The sequence below is a fragment of the Carcharhinus amblyrhynchos genome, chromosome 9, assembly GCF_965287045.1.
Source record: "Carcharhinus amblyrhynchos chromosome 9, sCarAmb.v2.hapA, whole genome shotgun sequence".
Taxonomy (NCBI): domain Eukaryota; kingdom Metazoa; phylum Chordata; class Chondrichthyes; order Carcharhiniformes; family Carcharhinidae; genus Carcharhinus; species Carcharhinus amblyrhynchos.
Window position 1 is genome coordinate 15,588,881 of NC_137332.1, and position 24,436 is coordinate 15,613,316.

The 24,436-nt window shown below is 42.1% G+C and overlaps 1 protein-coding gene across 3 annotated transcripts in view; it reads right to left on the minus strand.

Annotated features, from left to right (window-relative positions):
* Nucleotides 1–24,436, minus strand: part of tgfbr3 (transforming growth factor, beta receptor III) — a 172,570-nt gene that overhangs the window by 69,343 nt on the left and 78,791 nt on the right. For all 3 annotated transcript variants that reach the window (XM_080195203.1, XM_080195201.1, XM_080195202.1), the window contains exon 4: nt 19,052–19,189. In XM_080195203.1, coding sequence (XP_080051329.1) covers nt 19,052–19,189 — 138 coding nt within the window. The remainder of the gene's footprint in view (nt 1–19,051; nt 19,190–24,436) is intronic.

Sequence of the window (24,436 nt, forward strand, 5' to 3'; positions counted from 1 at the left end):
TTCCAAGAGGGTTTGAACCATCTGCAGCAGTTTTGCTTCAGCATCCACTACTTTGCATTTTCAATGTCTCTTCCTTAGACAGTTCTAAGTTTCAATGGGTGTCTGAATTTTGGAAAACATCTCTCTCTTCACATTTCATGAGGCTGATTCATTTGTTTCACACTTCCACTTTGAAATATGGCCTTGCATCTTTAAGCAGTTTGTTCTGTCTCAGTTCAATTTGAAAAATTATATTTTCAAAATGAAGGGTATAACATCTTAACACAACTCAATGTTCAGCAGCACCCAACTTTTTATTTCCTATGTATTTCATTATCTCTTCATTTATGTATTCATCTTTGTAATTCACCCCAATCCGTATGGAATGTGATGCATCAGTCTTAGTGTAATGCTCTTGAATGCACTGCATCCATTAGGTGAATACTTGACTTTCACTTAGGTCTCAGTTTTATCGCCTCATGCAGAGAAGTGTGCAAAATACAAGGAAGCAGACAGAGGATTGGAGGTGGGTCTCTGCAAAGACTCCACCTAACAGATGGCAAGGAGGTGCCCTGGAGATAAGTGGCACATCTGCAGCCACCTCGTCAGTCAGGGATAGAAAAACAGAGAATTTGCAGATAGCTGGTGACAGAATTGAAAGTATCTCTGACAAAAATTTATTTCATCATTGATTGAAGTATGACAAGGCAATTATGGTAATTGTACAGATTGTGACTTTGCCGCAACTAAATCATGTCATTTCCTTTTATCTTCCAGGGGATTCACAGGCATAACAAGTGTTGCAGGAAATATATGAGGGCAGTTACTTCTGAGGGTGCATCATCACAGGATGTGCAAACATACATAATGCAAATCACAAAAGGTTGCTACATAAGATAAAGGTACACGGAGTTGGGGGTAATGTGTTAGCGTGGATTGAGGATTGGCTATCTAACAGAAAGCAGAGAGTCGGAATAAATGGGTGCTTTTCCAGTTAGCAATCAGTGACTAGTGGCATGTTGTAGGGATCAGTGCTGAGGCCTCAACTATTTACCATATACATAGACAATCTGGAGGAGGGGACCGAGTGTAGGGGAATGAAGTTTGCGGATGACGCAAAGATGAGAGGGAAAGCAAATTGCGTGGAGGACACAGAAAGTCTGCAGAGAGATTTGGATAGGCTAAGTGAGTGGGCAAGGATCTGGCAGATGGAGTATAACATTGGTAAGCACGAGGTTATCCACGTTGGAAGGAATAATAGTAAAATGGACTATTATTTAAACGGTGAACAATTACAACATGCTACTGTGCAGATGGACCTGGGAGTCCTTGTACATGAATCGCAAAAACTCAGTTTGCAGAAGCAGCAGGTAATCAAGAAGGCAAATGGAATGTTGGCCTTTATCGTGAGGGGGATGGAGTTTAAAGGCAGGGAGGTTGTGCTGCAACTGTACAAGGTACTGGTGAGGCCGCACGCGGAGTACTGTGTACAATTTTGGTCCCCTTATTTAAGAAAGGATATATTGGCTTTGGAGAGGGTACAGAGGTTCACCAGATTGATTCCGGAGTTGAGGGGGTTAGCTTATGAGGCGAGATTGAGCAGACTGGGCCTGTACTCATTGGAGTTTAGAAGGTTGAGGGGAGATATTATAGAAACACATAAGATAATGAAGGGTCTAGACAGCGTAGAAGCAGCGAGGTTATTTCCATTTACAGTGGGAACAAGAACTAGGGGGCATAGCCTCAAAATACGGGGGAGGCAATTTAGAACAGAGTTGAGGAGGAACTTCTTCTCCCAGAGGGTAGTGAATCTTTGGAATTCTCTGCCCAATGAAGCAGTAGAGGCTACCTCGTTATCCGTGTTTAAAATCACAGATAGATTTTTAACCAATGAGGGAATTAAGGGTTATGGGGAGTGGGCGGGTAAGTGGAACTGAACCCACTAGCAGATCAGCCATGATCTTATTGGGTGGTGAAGCAGGCTCAAGGGGCTAAATGGCCTGTTCCTGCTCCTATTTCTTATGTTCAAATACTCACACTTTGTGGGTTCAATTGGATGGTTAGCAAGGTGGTAATTCAGAACACTCAAGCATGAGCAGGCACTGATGGCAGGGGCAGCTGTGATCATGTAATGAGGCGGGTAGAATTAGGGACCTTGTGGTGAAGGATCCTCTTGGGGAGAGTGATCATTGTATGGTGGAGTTTCTGGTGCAGATGGAGGAGGAGAAAGTGGGTTCCCGGACACGGGTCCTTTGTTTGAATAGAGGGGAGTATGGTAGGATGAGAGAAGAATTGGCGAATGTGGACTGGGGGAGCGCGTTGGAGGGAGGGTCTGTTGAGGAGCAGTGGAGGATCTTTAAGGAGATCTTTCTTGGTGCTCAACGGAAATTTATTCCGATGGTCAAAAAGGATAGTAGGAGGAGAGGTAATAAGCCGTGGATAACGAAGGAGGTGAAGGAAAGTGTTAAACTAAAAGCGGAGGAATTTAGAGTAGCTAAGAGTAGTGGGCGAGAAGAGGATTGGGAGAGGTTTAAATGTCAACAAAGATTGACAAAGAAGTTGATAAAGAAGGGTAGGAGAAACTATGAAGCTGGGCTAGCGCTTAATATAAAAAAGGATAGCAAGAGTTTTTATAAATATATAAAAAGGAAGAGGCTGGCTAGGGTGAACGTTGGTCCTTTAGAGGATGAGAAAGGGGACCTAGTGGTAGGGGATGGGGATATGGCTAAGGTATTGAATAACTTTTTTGTTTCTGTCTTCACGGAGGAGGACGTGAATAATTTGCCGGGTGTTAGCGATGGAAAGGTGGTAGGACTGGAGGGTCTTAATGACATTACTGTTACTAGAGAGGCGGTGCTCGACAGACTGGAGGGGCTGATTGTGGACAAGTCCCCAGGACCGGATGGAATGCATCCGAGGGTTCTGAAAGAAATGGCGGAGGTGATAGTGGATGCCTTGGTGGTTATTTTCCAGACGTCGCTGGATTCCGGGGAAGTGCCGGATGATTGGAAAACGGCTAATGTTACGCCGTTGTTTAAGAAGGGTGCCAGGCAAAAGGCGGGGAATTATAGGCCGGTTAGTTTAACGTCTGTGGTAGGTAAAATGTTAGAATCTGTCATTAAGGAGGAAATTGCGAGGCATCTTGAAGGGAATTGCTTGATAGAGCAGACGCAGCACGGTTTCATTAAAGGGAAGTCGTGTCTGACAAATTTACTGGAGTTCTATGAGGATGTGTCTAGGGCGGTGGATAGAGGAGAGCCGGTGGATGTGGTCTTTCTAGATTTTCAGAAGGCGTTTGACAAAGTGCCTCACAAGAGGTTATTGCAGAAGGTTGAGGGACATGGAGTTGGGGGTAGGGTGTTAGCGTGGATAGAGGATTGGTTGTCAAATAGGAGGCAGAGAGTGGGAGTCAACGGGTGCTATTCAGATTGGCGGATGGTGACTAGTGGAGTGCCCCAGGGGTCGGTGCTGGGGCCTCAGCTTTTTACCATTTATATAGATGATCTGGAGGAGGGAACCGAGTGTAGAGTGTCGAAATTTGCTGATGACACCAAGATTGGGGGAACGGCAAATTGTGCGGAGGGTGTGGAGAGTCTGCAGAAGGATCTAGATAGGCTGGGCGAATGGGCCAGGAAATGGCAAATGGAATTTAATGTTGGCAAGTGTGAGGTGGTCCACTTTGGTAGGAATAATGGTAGGAAGGACTATTACTTACGGGGCGAAAAACTGCAGCAGGCGACGGTGCAGAGGGACCTCGGGGTCCTTGTGCATGAGTCGCAAAAACCCAGCTTGCAGGTGCAGCAGGTGGTCAGGAAGGCGAATGGGATGCTGGCCTTCATAGCGAGGGGGATTGAATATAAAAGTAGGGAGGTCTTGCTGCAGCTGTATAGGGCATTGGTGAGGCCGCAGCTGGAGTACTGTGTGCAATTTTGGGCGCCGCACCTGCGCAAAGATATTTTGGCCTTGGAGGGAGTGCAGAGGAGGTTTACTAGGCTGATACCGGAATTGAGGGGGTTGAGCTATGAGGAGAGGCTGAATAAACTGGGCTTGTACTCGTTAGAGTTTAGAAGAATGAGGGGAGATCTCATTGAGACGTATAAGATGATGAATGGGATGGATAGGATAGAGGTGGAGAGACTCTTCCCGCTCAAAAAAAGACAGTAGGACTAGGGGGCACAGCCCCAAGATAAAAGGGGGGCGGTTTAGAACAGAGTTGAGGAGGAACTTCTCCACTCAAAGGGTGGTGAATCTCTGGAATTCTCTGCCCGTTGAAGTGGTGGAGGCTGCCTCGCTAAATATTTTTAAGACGCGGGTTGATGGGTTTTTGATAGGAGAGGGGATTAAGGGTTATGGGGAGAGGGCGGGAAAGTGGAACTGAGCAGTGACAGATCAGCCATGATCTTATTGAATGGCGGGGCAGGCTCGAAGGGCTGAATGGCCTACTCCTGCTCCTATTTCTTATGTTCTTTATGTTCATTGAATGACAGCCTCCTGGCTACGACCATGGTCATGCAGGCAATGTATGTTGCCTTAAACAGAATGACAGATACCATATATTTATGACCTTATAATGCATCACTGTTTGTCACCAAACTGGGATAACAGTGCTAGAGTGATATAGTGGACTAGGAAATGGACAATAGTGAAAGGAGATGAAGGAATGGGAACTCCAGCACAGCACTCTCCAATTTGCATACATTTACCTCCCTCACCCATTACCTGATCTCATTCCCTAAAAACTGGGTCTGCCTTTACACAGTCACAGATTGAGCAGACCAGGCTAGGTGTTCAGAGGATCAAAAACCCAGAAGTGTGATTAAAAGCATCACAGCAAATCAGGGATTGGGCAGCTTGTCGCAACCACCATTGAAACTGGAAAGAATGCACCAAATAGAAATGCAGGTTAAATAAACTGTAATTTACCAAGAGTGTTTACATTATGTTTATCACTGCGTTGCTGTTTCCTTTGTTTTATACAAAAAATGGTGACGGTGTCATTTCCATATCTTTCTTCTTACTGCATCTCACACTTTCATAAGTGCCAGTACAGAATGTTACTTGTTGAGTAAATGTTGAATGGGTGGATGAGCAATTTGAGGACTGCTTAGTGCAAGGACAGGGCATGTAAGGGCACAGGCAGTTTTGCCAAAACTGCAGGATTTGAGATCTTACATTTCAGTCGTTGAATCTTCACAATATTAGGACATGTTAGGCAGCAATTTAAGTGGTCGATTTGCTAACAGGTGTCCCATCTATGTCTTCCTTCTTGTCCTCTATATTCTCCTCATCCCAAAATTACTGCTGTGTCCCTTCATCCTCCTCCACCTGCAATCTTCTCAGCTGTACAATGTTTTGCAGGATACAGCATTGTTAGCCAGTTTACAGCCAGAATTGAAAAGAATCAATCATTTTAACTGAACATCTGCCCCCACCCACCTGTTCTTGGGGTGTTAAAATTCTGCCCCCCATCCCCCCAAGTCTCGGCTAACAATAGCAATTTAGTTAAAATTAAAAGAGAAAATACAGATACAGCATTCTAAAGGATGTAATTTAATGTTAATAGCATTACCTCATTAGGCTACAGAGTGCTGCAAATTATTAAGATTGCAATTCGAAACACACTTCAGTACGCAATGTTCATGTTTGAATTCAGGTTCAGGAGAGATTAAAATGATCTATCTCCTATTACATGCAGTTATTGCACAAGGTTTGCTGAAAGCAATTCAGTTTCCACACTGCCAAAGACTTAACTTGGCTCAGATACCATAATATCTGCACGCATACACACAGTGCTTAACAAAGGTACCAATCCTGTGAGTAAGGTTGATCACTCACACCACATAACTCCCGACAGATAGATTGCTGTGACAATCCAACATGTTTGCTGTCAATACTGCTCTGCAATTACTTAGCAGGAGTTGTAACTCAATAGAATAAAATCAAGTTGCATTCAAATTCTCAGATTTCACCAAGTGCTTACCAATGCAGTCACTGTTGTTATACATTGCAATGCCCCACAAATAGCAATGAGGTAAATCATTTATTAAGAACATAAGAACATAAGAAATAGGAGCAGGAGTAGGCCATCTAGCCCTTCGAGCCTGCCCCGCCATTCAATAAGATCATGGCTGATCTGTCGCTGCTCAGTTCCACTTTACCGCTTTCTCCCCATAACCCTTAATCCCCTCTCTTATCAAAAACCCATCAACCCGCGTCTTAAAAATATTTAGCGAGGCAGCCTCCACCACTTCAACAGGCAGAGAATTCCAGAGATTCACCACCCTTTGAGTGAAGAAGTTCCTCCTCAACTCCGTTCTAAACCGCCCCCCTTTTATCTTGGGGCTGTGCCCCCTAGTCCTACTGTCTTTTTTGAGCGGGAAGAGTCTCTCCACCTCTATCCTATCCATCCCATTCATCATCTTATACGTCTCAATGAGATCTCCCCTCATTCTTCTAAACTCTAACGAGTACAAGCCCAGTTTATTCAGCCTCTCCTCATAGCTCAACCCCCTCAACTCCGGTATCAGCCTAGTAAACCTCCTCTGCACTCCCTCCAAGGCCAAAATATCTTTGCGCAGGTGCGGCGCCCAAAACTGCACACAGTACTCCAGCTGCGGCCTCACCAATGCCCTATACAGCTGCAGCAAGACCTCCTTACTTTTATATTCATTCCCGCTCGCTATGAAGGCCAGCATCCCATTCGCCTTCCTGACCACCTGCTGCACCTGCAAGCTGGGTTTTTGCGACTCATGCACAAGGACCCCGAGGTCCCTCTGCACCGTCGCCTGCTGCAGTTTTTCGTCCCGTAAGTAATAGTCGTTCCTACCATTATTCCTACCAAAGTGGACCACCTCACACTTGCCAACATTAAATTCCATTTGCCATTTCCTGGCCCATTCGCCCAGCCTATCTAGATCCTTCTGCAGACTCTCCACACCCTCCGCACAATTTGCCGTTCCCCCAATCTTGGTGTCATCAGCAAATTTCGACACCCTACACTCGGTTCCCTCCTCCAGATCATCTATATAAATGGTAAAAAGCTGAGGCCCCAGCACCGACCCCTGGGGCACTCCACTAGTCACCATCCGCCAATCCGAATAGCACCCGTTGACTCCCACTCTCTGCCTCCTATTTGACAACCAATCCTCTATCCACGCTAACACCCTACCCCCAACTCCATGTCCCTCGACCTTCTGCAATAACCTCTTGTGAGGCACTTTGTCAAACGCCTTCTGAAAATCTAGAAAGACCACATCCACCGGCTCTCCTCTATCCACCGCCCTAGACACATCCTCATAGAACTCCAGTAAATTTGTCAGACACGACTTCCCTTGAATGAAACTGTGCTGCGTCTTAGAGGTGTTCGTTGAGTGTTAAGTATTGACCATTGAACTGGGGTGTACAAATAGTCTGTTAACCCTCTCTTTTCCCCTTGTCAATCTGGTTATATCCATTTTTCAGAATTTCAAATACATAATACAAGTTCGACCTAAACGCTGGGGCTAAATGTTAAAGTGATTAAAATTATCACACTAAGTTATTATACAAACAGTTCAAAAATACTGAATTATATTACTATTAAATCATCATTAGAAACAAGATAAGGAGCAAATAACAGCTGTTCCATTTAGCCCTCTTTTATAACTTTGTCAATAAGATATGGGAGGCATTAATAGAGATCAGACTAAACATAATAGGTGAAATTTTCCACTCTGGAGACAAAGTATGAAGGTGGGCAGGATTAGTGGCGAGTTTCCAGCTTAATTGGGGCCCGACCTTCTGCTTGAAACCTCACTAATTATGCATAAGCTTGCTTCATCTTGTGACAGGACATATCGGTTTTCTGTCGGTGGGATAGTCTGCTCCTGTCCACCAAGAAACCCACTGGTGGTTTGGACGGGAAAATTCCACCCATCATTTTTTATTGAATTCAAATTAAAGGCCAAATAGATACCATGAAACAAAGAACAAAGAACAACCCAGCACGGGAAACAGGCCCTTCGGCCCAACAAGCCCGCGCCGCCGCATCACCCTACACCTATTCTACCCTGCGTATCTACAATTAGAACCCCTGACTTAGCCAGATTCAGGGGAGAATAGTGTCAATTTGGTAAAAAGATGCCAGATAAGCGCCAGATAAGTTTATCAATGTTCATGTAGGCCAGATAATAAGTTACTCAACTTTAATCTACTAATAATGTTAGTAACGTCCTTAGGGAAGGAAATCTGCCGTCCTACCTGGTCTGACTTACATGTGACTCCAGAGCCACAGCAATGTGGTTGACTCTCAACTGCCCTTGGACAACTAAGGATGGACAATAAATGCCAGTCCATGTCCCTCGAATGAATAAGTTGATAATATATTTACTTTGTATTGTTGTGGATGCAAAGAAAAATACGTAGTTCACCTAAAGCTGATCTGAACAATTTGGCAGATTTACAGTTATTCAATGTCAATGACAAAGTTAGATTCGCCAACTAGTCAGAAATGCATTTGGCATTTAGAAACAGCTCTGCAAGGGACCTGTTAATTCCCAAATAATCTGGAGCAAAAGATATTAATGAAATAATATAAAACCCAGTGGTAGCACTTGAGAATTAAAACAGAGCAAACACACAGGAAAAAGCATGATGTTGTCACCAAATCTATTAAAGACTTTTAACTCTGAGCCAATGGTGAAAGAGGATGAAGGACTTTTTAATACCCAGCATGCTTTCTCCATTGATGCTTTTGCATTTCACAGAACGTCTATGGTTTTCATTAAAAGTTTTTCCTTCTTCACGCAACTCAACGTAATTGTTTAACTTGTCATGCATTCATTTTAATGGTCTGATGGCTACTTTAATTATTTCAATTGTATGTTTATTCAAAGTTGCTTCATTTCTGAAAGAATTCATGAAATAATAATATAAAACGTGCCAAAAACAGGTCAGCCGTCTAAAAATGAAAATCAAAAATCCAAGTTGTAAGATCAAGTTCAGGGCACCGTTAAGTTGAAAAGAATAAAACAGAAAGAAAAAGTCACAAAGTGAGATTAATAGCTCAACATGACTGTATTTAAGCTTTGGTGCCACTGAGTACATTAATTATTTGTTTTTAAGGGAAAAAAGACAAGATGTTAAACATCTGGAGATGTTTAATTAGTTTACTTTTCTTTGACACTGTAAACTTGAATCATAAATTCAATTGAATGTCTGTACATATTTCCATAAATTGGGGAACCAACTGTCATTGAAGTTCACTCATTTAACTCACCCGCACTGCCAACTACTGCATTATAAAATTTAGTCTTTATGTATCAATGTGGAAAAAACAAAACAATCTTAATCAGAGCATGCTGAGTAATTTTGAGTTACCACTCCACATTTTTCCACAATGACACACTATGGAAACTTGATGTACTATGACTTTATATAAATAAATTTTTTAAACACAATTTTAACAAACTATCTATCATTAATGGCAATGGAGTCTTTACAGTGGCACCCACTGACAAAGGGCAGTACAGTGGTACAGTGGTTAGCATTGCTGCATCACAACACCAGGGACGCAGGTTCAATTCCTGGCTTGCGTCAATGTCTATGTGGAGTTTGCATGTTCTCCCCATGTCTGCGTGGGTTTCCTCCAGGTGCTCCGGTTCTCTGCCACAATTCAAAAAATGTGCTGGTTAGATGCATTGGCCATGCTAAATTCTCCCTCTGTGTACCCAAACTGGAGCTGAAGTGTGGCAACTCAGAGATTTTCACAGTGACTTCATTACAGTGTTAATGTAAGCCTATTTGTGACATTAATAAAAAAACTTTAGAGGCAGGAGAACATGAAATGGAAGTCTACAGCAATTGCTTTGCTTCAGATACTCATCAAATGAGTAGAAAAGAAAATAAGGTGATGGAATATGTGGCAAGTTGGTTTTTGGTATAAAGATGTACAATCAGAGTCCCCTTCTCTGCTAAATGGTTTGTCTGATGTCACTGACAGGGAGCCTCCCCAGGCACCCTGGAGTGATTGTATCAGAAACAGTGGGAATATGAATTTAATCAAAGAACTCATTCTCAATCCCACAAACCATGTTAAAAGCAGGGAAACTTTCAGCTGCAGATAATAACGAGGTTTACTGGGTTTTAAAACAGCTCCTAGGGTTAGTATTATGATATTTATAAACATCATTAAAACGGTCACAAAAAGCAATGGCGAAATTTGAGGTCCTCCTAAAAGAAAATTATGTTTTTTGTTTAAAAATGCACAAAACAAAATTGTGTTGCTGTTTTCCAAGGTTGAGGTCTCCCTGGCTTCAAGAAAAATGAAAAATGGAAAAGAGAGGGTTTTTTCTACTTTCCCCGTAGGCCAAGATATCCATGAAAGTATGAAGTACTCAAAGTACTCTCAAAAAAGTTTCCCTTTAACAATAAAACGTATATTTTGTTACTCTGCAACACCCAAAGCTACTTTCCAACATTTGCTCTTAGAACATGGAAGAAACACAATGTTGTTACCAAATCAATTTCAAACTTTCAACTTTGCACCGTTGGTGAAAGCAGATGAATGCTCTGACCACATAAACACAGTTGCTACAAGTGCAGGTTAGAGGCTTGGAATACTGCGGTGAGTAACTCACCTCCTGACTCTCCAAAGCCTGTCCACCATCTGGCAGCATCTGTACGGAGAGAAAATAGCTGATGTTTTGAGTCCAGATGACTCTTTGTCAAAGCTAAAAGGCATAGACAGTGGTAGATATTTATACAGTAAGGTGAGGGGATGAAAGATGAATCACAGCCACAAAAACAAGGGGAAAGGCCAAGAAGTACTAATGGCAGTCCACAGAGAGAATAAAACGTGTGAATGGTCAAAAAGCAGACAGACTGAAATCAAAGGGTGAGCTGTGACAGATGAAGATGTTGGGGGAAGGGGGAGATGAGTGGGAGAGAGAGGTAAAATTGAGAAAAGGGGTCGAAGGGAAGAAAAGGGGAGGAAAGGTAGGAAAAGAGCAGATAAAAATGGGGAAGGAATGGGGGGAGGAAAAATAATGAAAGGCAATAAAGACATAAAAGGTAGAGAATAGTTAAAAATTAAATAAAATGAAAACAATGGGGTCAAGGTGGGGTAGAGCTAATCACCTAAGTCATTAAATTCACTGTTGAGACCAGAAAGCTGTAATGTGCCGAGCCAGAAGATGGGATCTGTTCCTCCAGTTTGCGTTGAGCTTCACTAGAACATTGCAGTAGGCCAAGGACAGACATGAGAGCAGGATTGTGTGTTAAAATAGCAAGCAGCAGGATGGTCAGGGCCCTGATTGCATACAGACCAAAGGTGCTCAGCAAAGCAATCACCCTGTCTACGTTTGGTTTCTCCGATATAGGAGAGACGTTGGAAGCAGCAAATGCAATAAACCAAACTAAAAGGTGCAAGTGAAACACTGCTTAAACTGGAATATGTATTTTGGACCTTGGAGAGTAAGCATAGAAGAGATAAAGGGTAGGTGTTACATCTTCTGCGATTACATGGGAAGGTGCCACTCTTTGCACTTTTGCAGGAAATGATGGTGCACAACTGAGGTAACAGGAACTAATTGAAAGGAGAGAAGTCACACTTGCAGGTGTTAAACCCCACAGAGAAGATGAAGCTGACCATTATTGGGATGAGTGTTGCTGAGACTGTGGCCAGCAGCGCAGCTGAAACCATCTCTTTGTACCTGATTGTCCTTTTCAAATTCCACCTATACCTCTCCCCAACTCTCTTCAAATTTACAATCTGCAGATGGTGTAAAAAGTACCTCTTATTTTCTCTCCTACCTACACCACAATTTTACTCTCTTTTCTTTTCTATACCCAAAATGTACAACATGGCCAGGCAATGGAGGGACAGCAAGAAAAATGATGAAGATGACAAAGCACTGTCATCTGATTTCATACATGCAGTCACCAAATCAGATCCTGACATTGCTTGGATCTTAAAGGATAGATTAAAGATGAGATCTGCATGTGATGAGGCATTGGGCATGAGTGGGCCGACGCCAGAGCAGGGAATGAGGGCAATACATGTGCCAGTTTGCAGGAGGGCGTGGTCTAGGTCACCTTCTCCCTTCCTTGTGCTTATGCCCTTGCTCTTCAGCTGCTTGCTTTGGAGCTGGTGGCAAAGGGTTTCTCCTCCAACTGACAAGATTGTGCAACTTTGAGACCGCCATAAAACTTGTCAACCAGCAAACAGTCTCTGTATAGTTGCTGATCGCTTGAAATAGCACTGGTAGGGTTTTTTCCTGCTGTTGAATCAGTGTTCAGCGGTGTCAGGTCAATGTAGGACATTATCTGGAGTGTTGAGCGCCAAACTTGCACACCAGCATCAAATTAGCATGACACACAGACTGACATAATTATCTGCCGATTCTGCAAGCTTCTTGTGGATCTCCACTGCCTGCACTGCTCACCAAAATAGCAATTGGCACGATTCACCACCCAAGCGTATTTGTGTGCCACAGATGCCGATGTGAAGTTCCATATACTCTTGTAGCACCCAAAATGTCTCACATATCTGTCATAGGATTACATATCATGAAATAATACTCATTAGTTTTAAGTAATAGCTGTTACTAAGCTCATGCATAACGTGCAAAGCAGACATTTATTTGTGTGGGTGTTCAGCTTGCATGTCTGAAATATAACAGGCTTAATATAAATTTTGACTTTGGTTAAACAGATCTGCTATTCATCCTAAGACCACATTGAACAAATTCCAACTACTTCCCACTTGTTTACTGTATCAATTTATGGGTTCAACATAGTAGTACTTCTGAAATAAAACTGCAGTCTAAAAAATACTCAAACTCTATCAGGTAATTTCTGTATTATATTTATCTCATTCTACGAATCAATTGACATCTGGATCTATTTAAGTACAATCAGAAAGTTCACCTTCTGATCTGCAGATAAATGCTATGCAGCAGAAACAAACAACACTTGTTTTTCAGAAAATTTTGTCAGCTGGCCAAAAATCTGGTGTGAAGCATCAGGATGCAGTGGTTTAATAGTGTTGACTCAGTTTAATGAAGGCCGGTTTTGGCAGTCTTGTGCTAGAGTCTGGCAAATTGAAAAAAACAGGGGAGTATTTTAAAGCTGTAGATAATGAAACAGTCCATGCCATATGCAGCAAGACGTGCATAGCTTGGACTGAGAAGTGCAAGTGACATTTACAACTTGCAAGTGCCAGGCAATGACTATTTCCAACAAGACAGTGTTGAACCACTTCCCTTGATATTCAATGACATTACCCCTGCTGACCCCCTCGCCATGAATATCCTGGAAGCTGCCATTTACAAGAAACTCAACTGATCCAACTGACAACTAGAGCAGGTGAGAGGTCCATCTTACGTTGAATAGCAACTCCCTCCACCACCAGCTTACCGTGGTTGCATATCTACAGGATGGACTGCAACTTGCCATGGTTTCTTTGACAGCACTTCCCAAACCTGCAACCTCACTGCCTTGTAGAACAACGGCATCCAACCCACAGATCATTCCTAACTTGGATATACATCACCTTTTCTTCGTTGTCACAGGGTCACACTCCTTGAACAATCTTCCAGAACAATTATGTGGGCATACTTTCATGAACTGAACTTCAGTAATTGAAGAGGAAAACTCACCACCTCCTTCTCAAGGACAGCTGGAAATAGTCAATAAATACTGGCCTTGCTAGCAATGTCAGTGCATGAATTTTGAAAAAAAAGCATATACAAGATTTTTTAAAATATAGGGCACTTGCTGCAAAAACAAACCACCACTACATACTATGATTTGGTTTCTTACTACTTTGGTAATTTATTAAGGATAATCAATCACAATATCCTTTTGTACTTAAACAGTACATGAAATGGCACCACTAAGCAAGTACAGAGATGCAATGGGCAATCGATGGAGTGAAGAATCTGATCAAATGCTACAAGTTTGAATACATTCTTTCCACAAAAGAGTGCAGAAGTGAAAAGTTAATACGGTCAACACAGCAATAGGAAAGACATGGGGCCAGATTATCCATGACCCTCTCCCATGCAGCACGTTCCGTGGCGGTGGAGGTGGCCCACCATTGACTGGTGGCAAGATTTTTTGGTCCCACCACTTTCAACATGGTTTCTCGTTTGCATCCCCAGTGGCTGGGGAACACGCAGCATGAGGCCACCATTGGCAGAACTGGAAAATCCTGCAGGTGTGAACTGTGGGAAGATTCCAGTCAAAATTTGCAAACTAACATATTTGTTAAATGGAAATATCTACAAATCTAAGCTCTTTCAAACATCTTATTACGACAGCTGGAATTTCAGTTCATTTAAAGACGAGGAGGAGGTGCGATTCTCCCAACAAAAAGGCTAAATGCCAAATTCGTGTAAAAACGGGAGTAAATCCCACTCTTGTTTCAGCAGGATTTTCAAAATGATTCTCCTACACTCTGAGCACTGCACAGTGCCCTAGCGAGATTCACATTGAAAATCAGGGGGTGGGGCATGTTCCCATTGGAGAGGCCGGCAGCATCGCACTGATTTGGCCACTGCACGTGCACTGATCTGTTGGTGTGGAGATCGGTGCATGCGCAGTGGCCCCACATTGTCAGCCTCCCGATCGCTGGCCAGCCTGATTGTTGGCCAGTGCCACGACTCTCCATCGCTGACCCTCTGAACCGCTCACGACCTGATCGCTTGTTTCCTGGACCTCTCAGGCAGCACCATATCAGCCATCCCCTAGCCCGCCCCGAATCTATCCAACCCTCCATAACCAGCAGTCCTGACCACCCCCTCCACCTGAAACGTCAGCCTCAATCACTCCCTTCCCTCCCTCTACCTGTGATCCCTATGCAGAGTCGCAGCGGAAACCCGGCACCTTAACTGATCATCCCCTATAGGCCTCTCCCCAAAAGGCTCCCTCTGTCCTCTCTTGGCACTGCCCAATGCCTGATGGGCAATGCCAAGGTGTTCCTTGGGCATTGCCAGTTTGCCCCTTGGGCAGTGCCAGATGGGCAGGCTGGACTGCCAGGTTGGCAATGCTCAGGGGGCACCCCCCTCTTTACCCTGACCTTTTTGGGAGGGGGCCTCTAAGGCCTCTGTTCCATCCAGCAGGATCAGGCCGCCAATTCCCCGTTCATGAGGAGCTGTTGTAAACCCAACTGGAGTGAATCACTCCTGCAAAGGGAGGCGGGGCGGGGCGGGGGGGGGGAGAGAGGAGAGTGGAGACGCTAGCTCGCCCGGAGACCTCAGTACCAGGTCCACTAATGATATTTAAACACAAATTTAAATATGGAAATCAGCTCCGTGCTGATTTGCTGAGCAAACCTGATTACTCTAAAATACTGAGCCCCGGAGACACGCGGAGGCCATGACGCCCTGTGGGGAGCCTGCTAAATGGCCTCTGCTGATGTCTCCCAGCTCATTACGCTGCAAGTTGCATCCTAATCACAGGGGATCTCTTTGATAAAATGGCAACAATTTGTATTCAAAAAGCACTGTTAATGTTATGAACCAAAGTGCTTCACAGGAGCAGCATCCAAAATCTGACATATTAGGTGATACTAGGGCAGATGGCCAAAGGTTTGGTCAAAAGGTAGGTTGAAGGAGTGCTCTTAAAAGGAGCAAAGAAAGGTGGAGAGGAAGAGGGTGTGAATTCTAGAGCTCGGGTCCCAGGCAGCTAAAGGCATAGCCACTAATGCTGGAGCAATTAAAAGTAGTGTAGGAGCAGAAAGGGAAGTAATTGCAAGTGATTCTGTAGCTATTATTATGTAGATAAGAACGGAATCGGCATATGCCATCCATCCAGCTGAATAATAGTGACAAGGCACTGAAGGATGATGGTGCAATGAACCCAGGTCAAAGGCTGCAGGTACACTGAGAAGGACAAGGAAGGATAGTTTATCTTTGTCACAGTCACACAGGATGTCATTTGCGTATTTGAGAAGAGCAGTTTCAACGCTGCAGCAGAAGTGGAAACATCATTAGTAGGATTCAAATATGGAATTCTGAGAAAAGTGAGCATGGATTTGGAAGGTGTGAAGATCAAGGTAACATCAACCAGTGGGGTCATGGTGGTATGGATTACTCGGAAACTGGATGGGAAGCATGATGGTGAGACAACTAAGCATCTGATACATTGCAATCAAATATTCGAGTCTCTTGAAGGAAAAAGGCAGGTTAGAGTTAAGGTAATCATTTACAAGGACAGAAAAGGTTGAGAGTAACAAGGATAACTTCCACCAACCGCTCAAGGACTGAGATAGGCAGAATGTGTAATCCTACAAATATGACGATATAGATGCCAGCTGCTGCTGCATGCCAAGCAAGCATTTCTCTGGCTGAGAAGCTAGTGCTGAAACTGTCTGGATCCTGACTCTTACTGAGGAGATGTACTGAGGAAGGATCAATTTAGAAATTTTCCATGTTTACCAAAAGGCTCAAAAAGTCTGAAAATGGAGCTTATGACATAGCCGTTTTGGCTCATTTCTGTGTGTTCTCATCAGCTGGTTGTCTAGAAAGGGTTGAGATGCAGCCCTTTAGACACAGGTGGCCCACTTCTGAGAAAACTAAAGAACTATTGGAAACCAAAGATCAATATTCTCTGCAAGTATAATATGCTTACTATCTGGAATTTACTTTTTAAGGGTCTTCCATATACCTAACTGAAAGGGCTAGTCTTCTATATCTTTGATTCCTTGCCAGTGCTTTGGGCATACTGCCTGAATGCTGTGGGCAAGAAGTCTGCCGTGAATTTTCCTTTCCGAGAAACTTGTCCAGAATATGCTGAAGACAAAATAGCACGAATAGAGACATTTCTAATACTGACTTAGCTGAACCTCATCTATATCCCAACGTAAAAAAACCCCTTAATATACTGCAATGAGTGTAGAAAATACTGATCAAGATGACCATCAGGAAAATAATTTACATTTTTTAAAAATATCATTCATTTACAGGATTCAGTTACTGCCCATTCCTAATTGCTTACTGGTATACCTACAATGCTGTTTGGAAAGGAAGTTCCAGGATTTTAATCAACAATGAAGAAACAGCAATATAGTTCCAAGACAAGATAATGTGCGGCTTGGAGTCAATTAGCTGGTGATGGTATTCCCATGCATCTGCTGTCCTTATCCTCCCAGGTGGTAGAGATTATGAGCTTGAAAAGGTGTTGTCGAAGGAGCCTTCCTGCAGTACACCTTGTAGATGGTACGCATGGCTGCCTCTGTGCGTTGATGATGGGGGCACTGGATTTGAGGGTGCTGGATATGCTGTCAATAAAGCATGCTTCTTTGTCCTGGATGATGTCAAGCTTCTTGAGTGTTGTTGCAGCTGCATTCATCCAGACAAATGGACAGTATTCCATCACATTTCTGTACCTTGTGGATGGAGGATAGGCTTTGGGGAGTCAGGAGATGAGTTACTCATCTCAGAGTTCCAAGCCTCTTACCTACTCTTGCAGCCTCATTATTTATGTGCTGGTGCAGTTCAGCTTCTGGTCGAAGGTAACCCAAGGATGTTGACTGTGGGGATTTAGTGATGATAATGGCATTGAATGTTAAGAGGAGATGATTAGATTCTCTCTTGTTGGAGATAGTCATAAAACTTCTTACAGGGATATCATTCTTTATTTGATGCCATATAAAGTATACTTAATGAAGTTGCTAAATTAAATGGGAATCTGCAAATTGTATTCCTTTCCTGCACAAAGTGACGCTGTGATTACTAGAAAGTTTCTACTTCTGTATTTTAGGTACTCAATTTCATCACATAACTCAATCACATAACTGCCAGATGCTTTCCAAGCCTCTGAAGAACACATTGTCAACTTGGCTCAATTGACAGCATTCTTGTTTCTTGAAATCATAAGGCTGTAGGTTCCAGTCTCACTTCTGTTCTTGAGCACAGAGTCTAGACTTACATTTCAATGCAATACTGTCTTTGGATAGACACTGGAGATCCTACAGCACCATATTACAGATGAGTAGATCATTTCCATTGTCATGGCGAATACCTTTAACCAGCACCAGCAAAACCAAAAATATTTATCCCATTGTTGGGTGTAGAGCATTTCAAAATAATCACCAGATTCACCTGCATAGCAACAGTGAATACATTCCAAAGCATTCATTTAATTGAAGTGTTTATAACATATGAGATGTGATGAGGTGCTGTATTTCTATTTCTCTTATCATTTGTCTTTAATTAACTTGTGTAATTAACCATTGTATCTCAAATTTATTTCACACAGAAATCTTGCAGAAGGGAGAGATTAAAAAAAATACTACTTTGCATTGGATTTAAATCAAGGACTCCAAATTGAAAAGACCCAATTCTCCAAAGGATTTTGTTTTGGGTATACGGTGCCCCAAAAAATTCACTCATACATCTGAACTTCTCTTTTGAAATGATTTACCAGTCTGGTTTGAGCACCACAAGATCATGAACTCAGCCTTGAGGTTGGTAAATACCTGAGAATTAAACCATTGCCACTTGCAGGGTTGGATTTTTTCAGGAATTCTTTTTAATGTCCAAAACGATTATACTGTGATAACATAACATAGATATACTTCACAGATAAAGAAAGTCAAAGCTTCAAGAACAGTTTCAAATTAATATTGAAGTAATGAAAAACAGGTAAAAATCGTTACTTGGAACTGATCTTGTCCATTCTATAACTTTGGAAACAACGGAGACAATCTTTTCCCCCCTCCCCCCAAGTTCAGATCAGCAACAGATGACATTGGACAGGACAAGATTTTGAATTTGTGGCTGGATTGCCCAGTAACATCTGTTGGGTAAAGTTTCCACCACTAGCACATGTCATACATTCAAATCCAACATTGAACACCTGCAAAATTTTCTATCACATTAACCTGACACCAAAAGGTTATTTATGGCGGCTGTGGAACTAAAGTCAAAATAATTTCTATTTAGATAATCACTAACAGTATAAGCGTTTTTTTCTATTAATTGTTCTGCATCATACAAGTATCTACTTTCTTTTTGTTACATGGAATGGTTTTCTGTGTTTGCTTTAAAAATTCATTTTCATGTCAAATTACAGGAATCTTTCAACTTACATGGAACAAACGTTGTACTCCTGGTGCCAGTCTTTCAGCCTTTATGATCCACAGCACAGGCCTGGGAGAATTCAGCACAAAAACCAAAGGCTTTTGATGGATTTTTACAGAGAAAATGGGTCTCAAATTCAGTGTCACCTTTGGAGAAGAGAAAAAGAAATGCCATCACTTATTTTGCACCCAAATATTGCACAGATACTCTTTCATGTAGCCATTCATTACACAGTTTTATACTACTTCCAATACTCATGCCATAGTGCACATTTTGTAAACCAGAACTACCCTATATCTGCTGTCAGCCCAATTGTTGAATATCTTTGTGAATGGTTAATAACTATACACGACTTGATCCAGATTTTTGTAAGCTCAATAGTGCCTTCAGCCAGCATTGTCTCCTACAAGAACTAAGGTATAGCATTTAGCTTCAGCGTTATATTTTGAGAAAGCTTTCTGCTCCCAGTTCAAAAGGTAAAGGGGCATAAAGGTTAGGTACAAAACTGAAAAGATATTCTTGATTCAGTTACTTTAATTACAAATCAGAATAATGCTAAGGTGGTTTCACAAAATCACAGCACTTTTACAGTACAGGAGTTTCTTCATGTCTGCAGCACTTCTTTAGATAAGCAATTTACTTAGTGCCATTCTCCCACCTTCACCCCTTAACCCTGCATACCGTTCCTTCTCAGATAACAGCCTTTTGATTGCCTTGATTGAACTGGCCTCTATCATGCTCTCAGACAGTGCATTCCAGACCTTTAACCATTTGCTGAATGAAAATTTTTTTCAAATAGTGTCCTGGTTCATAGAAATCATAGAAACTCTACAGTGCCCATATCCCTACATATTTACCCACTAATCCCTCTAACCCACACATCTCAGAACACTAAGGGGCAATTTTTAAGCACGGCCAATCAACCTAACCCGCACATCTTTGGACTGTGGGAGGAAGCCGGAGCACACAGAGGAAACCCACGCAGACATGAGGAGAATGTGCAAACTCCACACAGACAGTGACCCAAGCCAGGAGTTGAACCCAGGTCCCTGGAGCTGTGAAGCAGTAATGCTAACCACTGTGCTACCGTGCCTTCGTGGTTCTTTTACAAAATAATTTAAATCTGCACACTCTCGTTCTCAATCCTTTCACGAGTGGGAACATTTTTCTCCTATGTACTCTGTCTGGATCCCTCATGATTTTGAGCACCTCATTCAAATTGCTTCTGAGCTTTCTTTTCTCACCAGTGGCCAATGGCAGACAGTCTCCCACAGTCACGAAACTTATGGTGGGTTGGGTGGTAAATTCCTTCCATAGTCCCCTTAGTGCAAAAAAACTCCCAAAATGCTTCACAGGGGTAAATTCAAAGAGAAATGGATGCCCAGCAGGAGGTAAAAGTAGGAGGAGGGACCAGAAGTTTTGGATTTTAAGCAGAACCTTAAAAAGGACGATCTGAATGTTTATGCAGGGAAGTTTAAGGAGGTGACCTCAGAGTGCAGGACTTTGAGGACTGAAAGCACAAGCATGATTTATAGATTAAAGGGAGGAAAAATGCGTAAAAGACTAGGGTCGGAAAAATAGAGAAGTTGAGGGTGAAGGTGCTGGGGAGTTGTATGGCTAGAGGAAGCTTCAGGGGCAGGAAGACATCAAGGGAGTAGAACTTGTGAAACCCGATATTGGCAGTTGAGTTTTGGATGATCTGAATATTGGAGAACAGGAAGTGGGCCATGAGAGCATTGATGTAATCAAGTATAGAGGTGATAAAGGTATAATTGAGCATTTCAGCAGTAGATAAGCTGAGGCAGTGGTTGAGGGGAGGTGAACTGTCATGGTGAGGAACAACATATGGAGTCCAACCTCAGAAAAATCTAGCAACAGACATTTAAGAGGTTGGAAATAGAATTCTAAGCTTTATTTTTCATATATTGCAGCCCTCATTTATGATTTGCGCAAATCAAGATACTATTAAAGCCATTATAGTACTTCTGCCCAATTTTTTAGCAGGATCGTAAGATAGTTGTGCAGTGACTCTTTTCACACAGCTGTGCTACATGAACTAGCCAAATCTTCTGCAAAAAACATCCTATTTTAAATTTTAATTGCTTTTAAGAAGCCACATATAAATGATCAAGAATGTTACTGATTCAGTATTATATTGCAAATGAAGTTTACCATCCTTCTCGTTGTAAGGATGCTCAACCCTTCACATGATTCACAAACCAAAATGGATGTCACTACTCCCAGGTTTCTTGCCATGGCAATGTGATTCTTTCAGAAATGTTACTGCATTATGGAGATGTTTACTACATTGGTGGCCAACCCACCAGGAAGGGAATCCATTATGTGGCACAGAATCAATGTGAATTGTATTCTATGGGTGGAATTTCCCTGACCTCGTCCATGGCTGTGATTCTCGGGTCCCACTGCAGTGACTGGAGTTTTGGCTAAGCACCAAATTCTCTGTTCGCACTGGCAGTGGTGGCGGGGCACATGAGATTGGTGAATTCTGGCCTATTACTCTATGGTGCATTCTTAACATATAAAACCACTTGAGTGTAGTTGCAAGATATGGTAATTGAATAATTACTATTTAGGAGTTTTAACATGCAATTATAGTACTAGCATACAATAACTGTCATAGGCAAATGTCCAAGTTTTGAATTAACAACTGCGTTCAGGAAAGCTATGCTCTCAAGCTAATATGTTGAAAATTATACACTATAGTGCTGGTCATCTGGCATTGGCTGCATTAATCTGCTGCTTTGAGTTTTCAAAGCTGTCCCAAAGGGAACTGTCTGAAAAGCCTCCATTCATCCAGACAAGGTCTGTCTTCTCAGCTAACCATTTTCACTGCCAGCTAAATAGTATTTTCGTGAATCAGTGAAGAGTGTATTATGCAATGCAAATTAAGGGCCACAACAAAATCAAATTCTGTAGTGCTTTCACTCCCAAGAGGTACACCCCGAATATGAACTTTTTGTTTGTTTGATCATAAAGTTACAACCATTTAGGCAAAATGGTTTAGGTTCACAATACTAATTATGATTTTAAATTGCATAGTCCCAAGGATTAGAGATGTGGTAAGCATTACAGAGCATATGTGTGCTTACTGGCGAAATCAAAAGATCAGGAAATATAAAAGACCATGTAAACATTTTGAGGATATTTTAAAATATTTACTCACTCTGTGTTTGACTGAAGGGGAAACAACATTAACAAGCTTTTTTAAAAGTAGTGTATGACAATTCTACAAAGACATTAGTGCTAATCACTTAAAGATTTATGGTCATTTTCTGTTATTTCCTATACTCAGTAAAGATTCTGTTTGTTCATTCTACTCAGATAATGGCAACAAAATCAGAAGAAACTTTTCTTCAGAGGCCCCTCAATAGACATACTTGATGTCAATAGGCCAAAGACAGCTGCACAAGTTTCTGTTTCCCAGGAGATGATGGTTTCATGGAAGGCTGAGAATTGCCACAGCAACAGGGCTATAAAAACAATTCTCTGATTCAGGCCTCCAGATTCTGTTAAAGCAATTCGTAATGTATCATAAGAGCAGAACAGAAATGTTGAAAATGATCAAAGTTAACAAGGCCATTAAAATGTCATTTTGTTTCCACCTTAAAGGTGACAAGTCACAACCTTGAATTGAGTTACAATGGATGAAAGCAAGTGCAACCAATCTGTAAGCTGACTGAACAGTGTCTAGTGATAAACCCCTTGGTAGATTATTCATAACAACTATTCCAAATTTACATTAATCGCTGGCTTGGAAACGTTCTTAGTTATATCAAGTTTCGCTGCAACATAAGCTGTCTACACTTCAACAGCTGTTGTATGCTGAACTACAAAAACTTATTTTCAGACAAATATTCCTTAGAAGTCACAGAGAAATAAAATATTTTCGCCATGCGGTAATGATACAAAATATCTTGCATGTGAAAACAGTAAGGTAGATTGATTGATGGAGCAAAAATGGTAAAATGAATTTTCCTAATTGTGTAATTCTACTATTTAAAGGTATCTGACAAATCATGACACCAACAGGAAAGCCACAAATCAAAGTTTAATGTAGAGTGAAGATCCATAAGGATCCAAACCTATTACAACCTCTTACATACGTATACACAATAATCTAATTTTACAATCTGAAGTTGTGCTGCAGCCCTGACATATGTTCAAATATATGTGATGGCATATTTGAAATAACATATTTTCAAACTAACATTGCCTACTGTTTAACCCATTTTGATAGATTTTCTTGCCGTTTCAGGATCTGGTTTCTTTTCATCTTCCTTCCAGCATTCTGCCTTGCTCTCTTTTTTAATGTCATATTTCCTCACACTCCCCTGAGATAACTCCTCTCCAGTCTTTCCCTCCCCCTAGTGAGTCTCCTTCCTATTACTGTTTAATATTGGTTCTCTTTGAGTAGACAAACAGAGCAAGGAAAGACAACCGACAACAAAGGCACTGGATTAAATTTGTAGCTGATTGGAAACTAGATTCCCTTCTGCTGATTGCGTCCCAAAAAAGCTTTTTCAAAGGCGGTCGGGAAGGCGCTGTCTTAAACTGAGCTTGATCCACTGTGGACAATAAAGGGTTTATTAGGGGTATATTTGACTTGGGAGAGACGTGGCCACAATATCTTTTCACCAAGGGTGAAGGGTGGGAGGACCATTCTTCACATGCTTCAAAGGTTACTTCACCCCCAATCACCACTGACCACTCAACTCCCTGCTAATCCCCATAGCCACTCAATTATCCCCAAACGCCACTGATTACCTGACTAACTCCCCACCACTGAAGCACCCAACTACTCCCGATTACTCCTCTCTCACCCCTGCGCCTGCCTGACTACTGTACATCTCCCCTGAATCCTCAATTACCCTAACTCCTCACTTGCTTATTTTACACATTTAACTTTCCCAGATTGTCAAATGATGGAGGCATTTAAACAAATTGAAATATGGCAGCTAGTGCTATAATAAGAAGGCATGGCTTCACATGCCCCAACGTTTCTACACTGTACTGAAGTCCTCCTGGAGCAGCTACGCTCCACATTTCTTAGCAGGCCTGGGTTGAGAAATGTGGAGCTCCAGCCTAAGATAAGAAAATAGGATTGGATTGGCAATCTCTTGGTGATTGCCTCTGCATGGAAGATTTGGTCCATTATGCATTTGTCTGTTATATCACCAGTCACTTTTACGCTAAAATTCTTTCCTAATTCTTCTAGTGATCACTTTTCTTCCAACACTGAACAATTTTATGGGGGATATGCTAATAGTAGTTCATTGTAAAAGGTAATGTTCCTCTCGAGTTCAACTAAAATTTATCTTATAACACAGAGTTTGAACTATGAATTGAAACTATGCTGTTTAGAAGGAAATAAA